Source organism: Coregonus clupeaformis, unplaced genomic scaffold, assembly GCF_020615455.1.
Source record: "Coregonus clupeaformis isolate EN_2021a unplaced genomic scaffold, ASM2061545v1 scaf0861, whole genome shotgun sequence".
Taxonomy (NCBI): Eukaryota; Metazoa; Chordata; class Actinopteri; order Salmoniformes; family Salmonidae; genus Coregonus; species Coregonus clupeaformis.
In genome coordinates this window covers 62,532-73,179 of record NW_025534315.1, presented here as the reverse complement: position 1 = coordinate 73,179, position 10,648 = coordinate 62,532, and the positions used below count along the sequence as shown (strand labels likewise).

At 44.4% G+C, this 10,648-nt stretch overlaps 1 protein-coding gene across 3 annotated transcripts; it reads right to left on the bottom strand.

The window, feature by feature from the left end:
• Window positions 1-598: 598 nt before the first annotated feature.
• On the bottom strand, window positions 599-9,644 carry LOC121562731 (C-type lectin domain family 4 member E-like). 3 transcript variants are annotated; one of them, XM_045216936.1, is made up of 4 exons: window positions 9,531-9,644; window positions 2,303-2,439; window positions 2,040-2,149; window positions 599-892 (listed from the first exon to the last, which is right to left on the bottom strand). In XM_045216936.1, exons 1-4 carry the CDS (start codon window positions 9,619-9,621, stop codon window positions 760-762), a joined length of 471 nt encoding a protein of 156 aa, XP_045072871.1. In that variant the 5' UTR covers window positions 9,622-9,644; the 3' UTR covers window positions 599-759. The 3 variants fall into 3 exon arrangements, 2 of the variants coding, with proteins under 2 accessions (XP_045072871.1, XP_045072870.1); XM_045216935.1 differs by lacking the exon at window positions 9,531-9,644 and adding an exon at window positions 2,652-2,772; XR_006659164.1 differs by lacking the exons at window positions 599-892; window positions 2,040-2,149; window positions 2,303-2,439 and adding exons at window positions 3,745-3,830; window positions 4,114-4,215 and having other exon boundaries at window positions 9,531-9,629.
• Between the last annotated feature and the right edge of the window lie 1,004 nt (window positions 9,645-10,648).

Genomic DNA, 10,648 nt, shown 5'->3' with positions numbered 1-10,648 from the left:
ATAAAAAGGCTTTAAATGCCTTCCAAAGTAAATCTAGTTTGAAAATTCAAACGTTTATTTAATGGAAAAAGAGATGTTGTATGTTTCTTGACGATGCATGATGCTGCTTTGTTGACAACATGACCGTGGGGCGCAGATTACTGTTTGATTTGAGAAAGGTGCTCCTCCCTCCCCGCTTTTGCCCGATGACGTGACGGCCCATTGTCCAGTTCAACCCGGGCCAGCGTAATAGATCTCACCTCAATAGCAGGATACCCTGTTTCGCATGTTATTTTGGCATTAATTCATGTCACATATCAGTTTGCAAACAATTAATAAAGCCGCATACAAACGTGTTCTCTTTCTTGCGTAAGGCAGATCCTAAATGCAGGTGTTTCAGCCTCGCTCAGTGCTTTCTGGGGTGGTGGGGCAGCCAGCGGAATATACAGAGCATACGCTTTGGTAATGTTCTCTAGTTGCGCCATGATTGGTTCACTGTTCTGTCACTCACTATATAACCGCAGAATTTGTATTTATTGTTAATTTAACTAGGCAAGTCAGTTAAGAACAAATTATAGATACAAGGTATCGGTGCTCATCGTCATTGGACATAAACATTACACAACAAGTCGGAAATGACAAATTCAACAATGAGTGGTTTGGAAGGAATCAATGGTTAACTGCAAGCGTTGCACATCACTCGCTATTTTGTTTGGTCCAAGTCTGGGTTTAAGGATTTAAAACATATGTCTGAAATGGTCTCTAGCAGTACAGAGAATCCTATTTCTCACAGATCCATCTGTATTGATCGGAACAGCCAGAGTCCCACCATGCTCCTGTGTCTGATGACCAGGAGTAGAAATATGCACAGTTCTCAGCTACACCACCATTAGGCTCTCTACTGTTCCAATATCTGTAGAAGAAAAAACACATAGAATCAGGCTGTCCACTGTTCCAATACCTGTAGAAGAAACAACACATAGAATCAGGCTCTCTACTGTTCCAATACCTGTAGAAGAAACAACACATAGAATCAGGCTGTCCACTGTTCCAATACCTGTAGAAGAAACAACACATAGAATCAGGCTGTCCACTGTTCCAGTACCTGTAGAAGAAACACATAGAATCAGGCTGTCCATTGTTCCAATACCTGTAGAAGAAACAACACATAGAATCAGGCTGTCCACTGTTCCAATACCTGTAGTAGAAACAACACATAGAATCAGGCTGTCCACTGTTCCAATACCTGTAGAAGAAACAACACATAGAATCAGGCTGTCCACTGTTCCAATACCTGTAGAAGAAACAACACATAGAATCAGGCTTTCCACTGTTCCAATACCTGTAGAAGAAACAACACATAGAATCAGGCTGTCCACTGTTCCAATACCTGTAGAAGAAACAACACATAGAATCAGGCTGTCTACTGTTCCAATACCTGTAGAAGAAACAACACATAGAATCAGGCTGTCCACTGTTCCAGTACATGTAGAAGAAACAACACATAGAATCAGGCTGTCCACTGTTCCAATACCTGTAGAAGAAACAACACATAGAATCAGGCTGTCCACTGTTCCAATACCTGTAGAAGAAACAACATATAGAATCAGGCTGTCCACTGTTCCAGTACCTGTAGAAGAAACACATCGAATCAGGCTGTCCACTGTTCCAATACCTGTAGAAGAAACAACACATAGAATCAGGCTGTCCACTGTTCCAATACCTGTAGAAGAAACAACATATAGAATCAGGCTGTCCACTGTTCCAATACCTGTAGAAGAAACAACATATAGAATCAGGCTGTCCACTGTTCCAGTACATGTAGAAGAAACAACACATAGAATCAGGCTGTCCACTGTTCCAGTACCTGTAGAAGAAACACATAGAATCAGGCTGTCCACTGTTCCAATACCTGTAGAAGAAACAACACATAGAATCAGGCTGTCCACTGTTCCAATACCTGTAGAAGAAACAACACATAGAATCAGGCTGTCCACTCTCAGAGCCTACTACTCCAGACAGTGATTTCATGGTAACACAGAACTCATTAAATGTCTTACGTTGTGGTCAGTGGTGTGTCGTCCACCCATTTCCAGGTCCCCTCAGTAACAGAGTCAGTCAGACCAATCCAGACATAGTCCTTTACTCCACATAACCAAATGACAAATGTCTGTAGTTGTGGGAGAGAGACAACATTATTAATACTTAGCCATTACCTCTCTCTCTCTCTCTCTCTCTCTCTCTCTCTCTGTATCGCTCTCTTCCACACACCCACACACACACACACACACACACACACACACACACACACACACACACACACCTGTTTGTCTTGGCTGTTGATGATCACCAGGTCTGCTCCGTTATCTCTGCAGTCCTGTCTGCTCTTCTCCCAGGTGTTCTTCTTAGTAGAGATGTAGTAACAACGGCTACCAAGCTTCTTCCATCCTTGCGGACACTCTATAAGTTGAAAATGTCTCGCTTTAGTCACTTTAATATCACGTTGAATTAAGTCTCAATCAAACACTTGAGGAAGACAGGGCACTAACTAATGGTCGGTTTGGAAGTCATAGATTTTTCCTTTAATGTAAGTTGAATTGCCTGTTTGTAAGTGGCATGTGAACTGTTACAGAGACTGTCAAACAGAACAGTCATTAGACAATTTCCCTCACCTTTCTCAACCAAAGATTGTTTCAGACGTTCTGTCTCTTTCTTTAGTTGTTCTCTCTCTTCGGTCAGGGTGTTGTAACTGGTCTGAAGATGGTCTCTCTCTTTGGTCATGGTGTTGTATCTGGTCTGTAACTGGTCTCTCTCTTTGGTCAGGGTGTTGTAACTGATCTGCAACTGGTCTCTCTCTTTGATCAGGATGTTGTATCTGGTCTGTAGATCATCTCTCTCTTTGGTCAGGGTGTTGTAACTGGTCTGTAGCTGGTCTCTCTCTTTGGTCAGGGTGTTGTAGATGGTCTGTAGCTGGTCTCTCTCTTTGGTCAGGGTGTTGTAACTGGTCTGTAGCTGGTCTCTCTCTTTGGTCAGGGTATTGTAACTGGTCTGTAGCTGGTCTCTCTCTTTGGTCAGGGTGTTATAAATGGTCTGTAACTGGTCTCTCTCTGTAGTCAGGGTGTTGTTTCTGGTCTGTAGCTGATCTCTCTCTTTGGTCAGGGTGTTGTAACTGGTCTGTAGCTGGTCTCTCTCTTTGCTCAGGGTATTGTAACTGATCTGCAACTGGTCTCTCTCTTTGGTCAGGGTGTTGTATCTGGTCTGTATATGGTCTCTCTCTTTGGTCAGGGTGTTGTATCTGGTCTGTTGCTGGTCTCTTTCTTCGGTCAGGGTGTTGTAACTGGTCTGTAGCTTGTCTCTCTCTTTGGTCAGGGTGTTGTAACTGATCTGCAACTGGTCTCTCTCTTTGGTCAGGGTGTTGTAACTGATCTGCAACTGGTCTCTCTCTTTGGTCAGAGTGTTGGAACTGATCTGCAACTGGTCTCTCTCTTTGGTCAGGGTGTTGGAACTGGTCTGTAGCTGGTCTCTCTCTTTGGTCAGGGTCTTGTAACTGGTCTGTAGCTGGTCTCTCTCTGTAGTAAGGGTGTTGTTTCTGGTCTGTAGCTGGTCTCTCTCTTTGGTCAGAGTGTTGGATCTGGTCTGTAGCTGGTCTCTTTCTTTGGTCAGAGTGTTGTAACTGGTCTGTAACTGGTCTCTCTCTGTAGTCAGGGTGTTGTAGCTGGTCTGTAACTGGTCTCTATCTTTAGTCAGTTTGTTGCTGGTCTGCTGTCTCTCTTCAGTCAGGTTGTTGCCGCTGGTCTGTAACTGGTCTCTCTCTTTGGTCAGGGTGTTGGATCTGGTTAATTGGTTTCGCTCTGTGAAATAATACCATCAACGACCAAGGTAACAGTGGAAAAGTTAATCTATCATTACCAGGGTTGGGTTCAATTGCATTTCAATTCCAGTCTATTCAGGAAGTACACTGGAATTCCAAGTCCAATTCTCTTCAATATTTTTCAATGAGGACAATGTGGAATTGGAATTGGAATTTGGTGTACTTTCTGAATTGAATTGAATGGATTTTAAATGGAATTGATCCCTGGTCATAACACCGCTGATGATTAAGAGAAAGTTTGATTGAGAACATATCAAACTCACGGTAGAGCAACAGGCCTATGATCCCAGCCAATAGGAGAACACACAGCAGCCCCAGACTCACTGCAGCAGCTCCAGAGTATCTCTTCCACCACTGATAAAACACTGAAGCACAAATTATTACCATAAGAACTTGCTCTTTATCAGCGTTGTATTTGCATCGACTTTTGTGTCCATTTGCTCTTTGAGGCACCGAAGAAAATACACAAACTTGACATGGGACAGAACACCAGAACTGAGTTCCAGCACCTCACACTTTATACTGCTTGAGTTCCAGAACCTCTTATAGAACACTGGCTTAAACATATTGCAGAGTTCAGGCACCCAAAATGAGTACTGGCACCTATTTCAGTCCAAATCAAATCAAATTTTCATTTTTCACATGCTTCATAAACAACAGGTGCAGACTAAAAGTGAAATGCTGTCTTATGGGTCATTTTCCAACAATGCAGAGTAAAAAAAAAAAAAAAAAACACTGTGAATAACGAATAACATGAACAAGTAAAAATAACATGGCTATATACAGTGAGTACCAGTACCGAGTTCATGTGCACGGATACGAGGTCATCAGAAAGTGACTTTTTTCACATTTTGTTGTGTTACAGTCTAAATAAATAGAAATATGTCACTGGCCTGGTCTGGAGTTACGTTTTTAGAAATGTTTACAAATTAATTAAAAATGAAAAGCTGAAATGTCTCGAGTCAATAACTATTCAACCCCTTTGTTATGGCGAGCCTTAATGCGTTCAGGAGTAAAAAGTTGTTTAACAAGTCACATAATACGTTGCATGGACTCAATCTGTGTGCAACAGTAGTGATTTTTGAATGACTACCTCATCTCTGTACCCCACACCTACAATGATCTGTAAGGTCCCTCAGTCGAGTAGTGAATTTCAAACACAGATTCAACCACAGAGACCAGGGTGGTGTTCCAATGCCTCGCAAAGAAGGGCACCTATTGGTAGATGGGTAAACTAAAAAAAACAGAGCTGTACAGAATAAAAATATTCCTAAACATGCATCCTGTTGGCAACAAGGCACTAAAGTAATACTGCAAAACATGTGGTAAAGCAATTAACATTTTGTCCTCAATACAAAGTGTTATGTTTGGGGCAAATCCAATACAACACATTACTGAGTACCACTCTCCATAGTTTTTCAGGATTAAAAAAAAAGAAACTGACTGGATTTAAACACAGGCAAAATCCTAGACGAAAACCTGGTTCAGTCTGCTTTCCACCAGACACTTGGAGATGAATTCACCATTCAACAAGACAATAACCTAAAACACAAGGCCACAAGAAGTTTGCAGAGTTACAGTTTACTTAAATCTGCTTGAAAATCTATGGCAAGACTTGAAAATGGTTGTCTAGCAATGATCAACAACGAATTTGACAGATGAAAAGAATAAATGGGCAGATATTGTAGAATTTGACAGATGAAAAGAATAAATGGGCAGATATTGTACAATCCAGGTGTGTAAAAGCTCTTAGAGACTTACCCAGAGACTCACAGCTGTAATTGCTGCCAAAGGTGATTCTAACATGTATTGACTCAGGGGTGTGAATACATATGTAAATTAGATATTTCATTTTCAATAAATTTGCAAAAATGTCTTACATGTTTGCACTGCGTCATTATGGGGTATTGTGGGTAGATTTTGTCCATTTTGAATAGCAGTGTTGTAGTACTCATCCGGTCATCGAGACCACACAGTGTCTCGTGCTTGGCTCGATGTTGGATACATTTGTACTTTTGGTCTTGTTTCTGTCTTGGACAGTGAGGACTCGTACTTTTCTTCCTGAGACCAGCATAAAACCGCTTCGCCAGGCCAAATATATACACTCCTTCCTTGATACATTAATATCTTAACAGCCTTATCTATTACAGACATGTTTGCGCAAACCTATAGGCCTTCAGTTTGTGACAGGTTTGTGATTCTTAAAAGGACAGCAACCGTAACCACTCATGTAAGAGACTTTTTGTAAAACCCAAAGGGCCAGTGGTGTAGTGGAGGGGATACGCCCACTTTTGTTTCAGTGGTATACTCACTTTTAATCCCTACTGATGCGTATCATGGAGGTATGCGACTTATCAATTATGTAGTACAATAGAGAAATCATTCACAAAGTAGACAACACAATCGTACAGCACGTGAAATATATTCACACAAGGTGGCTTTCCTTCACTGGGGTGGGCCGTTGGGGAACTTTTGGGCACCAAAAAAATATTGCTATCTGGTTGTAAATCACAGCTGGCCTGGTATATTGTTTACTGGCTACATTCAAGATGCACCGTTTCAGTTTCAATGACTCAATATTCAGGACAAAAACGAATAAATATAACTGAGGCTGGGTATGTCAATACAATCGAACTAGAAAGGGCAATGATCACAAGTCAGTCATAACGTCGCTAATAGGCTAGCGGATCTATTTATGTAGCAAGCAGTACTGAGGATACGAAGAGGCAGGACGCAGGAATCAACAATGTAAAGGTTTGCTTTAACACTGAGCAAGAGAACAACAACGAGCGAGTACAAGACATGACACTAACAATCACACACAACACAACACTGAACAGCCCAGGGCTATATAGGGGTGGTTATGAGATGGTTAGGTGCCCAGGGCTATATAGGGGTGGTGATGAGATGGTGAGGTGCCCAGGGCTATATAGGGGTGGTGATGAGATGATGAGGTGCCCAGGGCTATATAGGGGTGGTGATGAGATGGTGAGGTGTCCAGGGCTATATAGGGGTGGTGATGAGATGAACAGCCCAGGGCTATATAGGGGTGGTGATGAGATGGACAGCCCAGGGCTATATAGGGGTGGTGATGAGATGATGAGGTGCCCAGGGCTATATAGGGGTGGTGATGAGATGGACAGCCCAGGGCTATATAGGGGTGGTGATGAGATGATGAGGTGCCCAGGGCTATATAGGGGTGGTGAGGAGATGGTGAGGTGCCCAGGGCTATATAGGGGTGTTGATGAGATGGTGAGGTGCCCAGGGCTATATAGGGGTGGTGATGAGATGAACAGCCCAGGGCTATATAGGGGTGGTAATGAGATGATGAGGTGCCCAGGGCTATATAGGGGTGGTGATGAGATGGACAGCCCAGGGCTATATAGGGGTGGTGATGAGATGGTGAGGTGCCCAGGTCTATATAGGGGTGGTGAGGAGATGGTGAGGTGCCCAGGGCTATATAGGGGTGGTGATGAGATGGTGAGGTGCCCAGGGCTATATAGGGGTGGTGATGAGATGGACAGCCCAGGGCTATATAGGGGTGGTGATGAGATGGTGAGGTGCCCAGGGCTATATAGGGGTGGTGATGAGATGGACAGCCCAGGGCTATATAGGGGTGGTGATGAGATGGACAGCCCAGGGCTATATAGGGGTGGTGATGAGATGGTGAGGTGCCCAGGGCTATATAGGGGTGGTGATGAGATGGACAGCCCAGGGCTATATAGGGGTGGTGATGAGATGGACAGCCCAGGGCTATATAGGGGTGGTGATGAGATGGACAGCCCAGGGCTATATAGGGGTGGTGATGAGATGGTGAGGTGCCCAGGGCTATATAGGGGTGGTGATGAGATGATGAGGTGCCCAGGGCTATATAGGGGTGGTGATGAGATGATGAGGTGCCCAGGGCTATATAGGGGTGGTGATGAGATGATGAGGTGCCCAGGGCTATATAGGGGTGGTGATGAGATGGACAGCCCAGGGCTATATAGGGGTGGTGATGAGATGATGAGGTGCCCAGGGCTATATAGGGGTGGTGATGAGATGATGAGGTGCCCAGGGCTATATAGGGGTGGCGATGAGATGAACAGCCCAGGGCTATATAGGGGTGGTGATGAGATGGACAGCCCAGGGCTACATAGGGGTGGTGATGAGATGGTGAGGTGCCCAGGGCTATATAGGGGGTGGTGATGAGATGGACAGCCCAGGGCTATATAGGGGTGGTGATGAGATGGTGAGGTGCCCAGGGCTATATAGGGGTGGTGATGAGATGGACAGCCCAGGGCTATATAGGGGTGGTGATGAGATGGACAGCCCAGGGCTATATAGGGGTGGTGATGAGATGGTGAGGTGCCCAGGGCTATATATGGGTGGTGATGAGATGGACAGCCCAGGGCTATATAGGGGTGGTGATGAGATGGACAGCCCAGGGCTATATAGGGGTGGTGATGAGATGGACAGCCCAGGGCTATATAGGGGTGGTGATGAGATGGTGAGGTGCCCAGGGCTATATAGGGGTGGTGATGAGATGATGAGGTGCCCAGGGCTATATAGGGGTGGTGATGAGATGATGAGGTGCCCAGGGCTATATAGGGGTGGTGATGAGATGATGAGGTGCCCAGGGCTATATAGGGGTGGTGATGAGATGGACAGCCCAGGGCTATATAGGGGTGGTGATGAGATGATGAGGTGCCCAGGGCTATATAGGGGTGGTGATGAGATGATGAGGTGCCCAGGGCTATATAGGGGTGGCGATGAGATGAACAGCCCAGGGCTATATAGGGGTGGTGATGAGATGGACAGCCCAGGGCTACATAGGGGTGGTGATGAGATGGTGAGGTGCCCAGGGCTATATAGGGGTGGTGATGAGATGGACAGCCCAGGGCTATATAGGGGTGGTGATGAGATGGACAGCCCAGGGGCTATATAGTGGTGGTGATGAGATGAACAGCCCAGGGCTATATAGGGGTGGTGATGAGATGGTGAGGTGCCCAGGGCTATATAGGGGTGGTGATGAGATGGTGAGGTGCCCAGGGCTATATAGGGGTGGTGATGAGATGGTGAGGTGCCCAGGGCTATATAGGGGTGGTGATGAGATGGTGAGGTGCCCAGGGCTATATAGGGGTGGTGATGAGATGGTGAGGTGCAGGTGCGCTGGAGGTGATTAGGGTGCGTTGGGTTTCCATTCCTGTTTGCCGAGGTGGTGCGCTCAGACCGGTGGCTCAGTAGACCAGCGAATCAGAGCGCCAGGAGGGGAGCAACGGGAGGAGACGTGACAGATGATACTACTATGTATGCTGTGGCACCGACTGGTGATCTGGCTGTGTCAAAACTACTGTCAGATTATATAGCTATGCAGGAATCCCTTGCTGATTTTAAAACGTGTGCTTAATACGAGCAAAATGGAGGAGACGTGACACTAACGTTACTTTCTGAAAGAACTGTACATGGAGGTAGGGGTCAAGTAACTAGGCAACAGGATAGATAATAGACAGTAGCAACAGTGTGTGTGTGTGTGTGTGTATGTGTGTGTGTGTGTGTGTGTGTGTGTGTGTGTGTGTGTGTGTGTGTGTGTGTGTGTGTGTGTGTGTGTGTGTGTGTGTGTGTGTGTGTGTGTGTGTGTGTGTGTGTTGGGGTGTAAGTATGTGTCAGTATCAAGCACTATACCAGGATAAACTGTTACCTGATGGTTGATCACCAACTCCATCCTTCCTGCAGGGCTTGATGGGTGTTTCGTTGCTGTATATACAATCAGCAATATCCATGGTCTTCATTTCATTAGGTGCTTTGCCTTTAAATCCATCTCTGTTTCCATAGTTTGCCTCTGACATCTTTACACACTTGTGCTCAAATGCAGTAACTTCTACTCTTGTAACTTCTACTGTTGTAATTTATATGGTTGTAACTTCTGCTGTTGTAACTTCTACTGTTGTAACGTCTGCTGTTATCTCAGTTGTAGGTTTGTGTCTGTTCACTTCACCGCTGGAGCCTCTGTGTGACTCAGCCTAATGTAAGAGACAGTTTTAACTGTCAACCTCATGAAAGGGGAAACTGTCTAACCAATAGTATGACACTAACCACCACCACGTGACGCCAACCTTATTTTCTTTGTTTTCCACAGTGTAGATTAGTTTGTATATTTAGTTTCTATTAGTTTAGTTTACCACAGTGTAGATTAGTTTTACCATGAGATTAAAGCATTGAAGTGACAATGTGACCCGTTTCAGGAAGCTAAGCGTATGTCGCACATCACCTCTTCACATGAGAGGCATTTGAACGTAATAGTTTTTTTATTGTATCAAAGTTTTTTTTTGCAGAAATTGAACTTTAACGTAATAACAAACTTGTAAAAACTGTAAATACGATTAGGCTCTATGATATAGATATATCTATTATATATGTATGTATGAAAATGTATGCACTCACTAACTGTAAGCCGCTCTGGATAAGAGCGTCTGCTAAATGACTAAAATGTAAATGTAAATATTATATACTGCTCTATGCCGAAGGTAGAACGTGGTCCCGTTTCCAGGGAGATCACCGGATAGAAAATCCAATATGGCTGCCAACGCAATGCCGTATATGGCCATGTGTGTGTGACGTCAGTAGCTCTACTCTCATTGGTCCAAACAATTTGTTTACTTTTTTTTTAGCATTTAGCTTGCAACACAGCCGTCAAGACGTCATGGATTAGATCAATGGATCATCAGAAATGAGTGGATAGATAGATAGATAGATAGATAGATAGATAGATAGATAGATAGATAGATAGATAGATAGATAGATAGATAGATAGATAGA

What these genes read in the sequence shown, in the direction of transcription:
- LOC121562731 (XM_045216935.1), bottom strand. Translation starts at nt 2,760, where the DNA reads ATGACCAAAGAGAGAGACCATCTTCAGACCAGTTACAACACCCTGACC. An exon ending in ACAATCTTTGGTTGAGAAAG is followed by an intron (nt 2,440 to 2,651) that starts GTGAGGGAAATT and finishes TTCAACTTATAG; the next exon opens with AGTGTCCGCAAGGATGGAAG. An exon ending in TCAACAGCCAAGACAAACAG is followed by an intron (nt 2,150 to 2,302) that starts GTGTGTGTGTGT and finishes CCACAACTACAG; the next exon opens with ACATTTGTCATTTGGTTATG.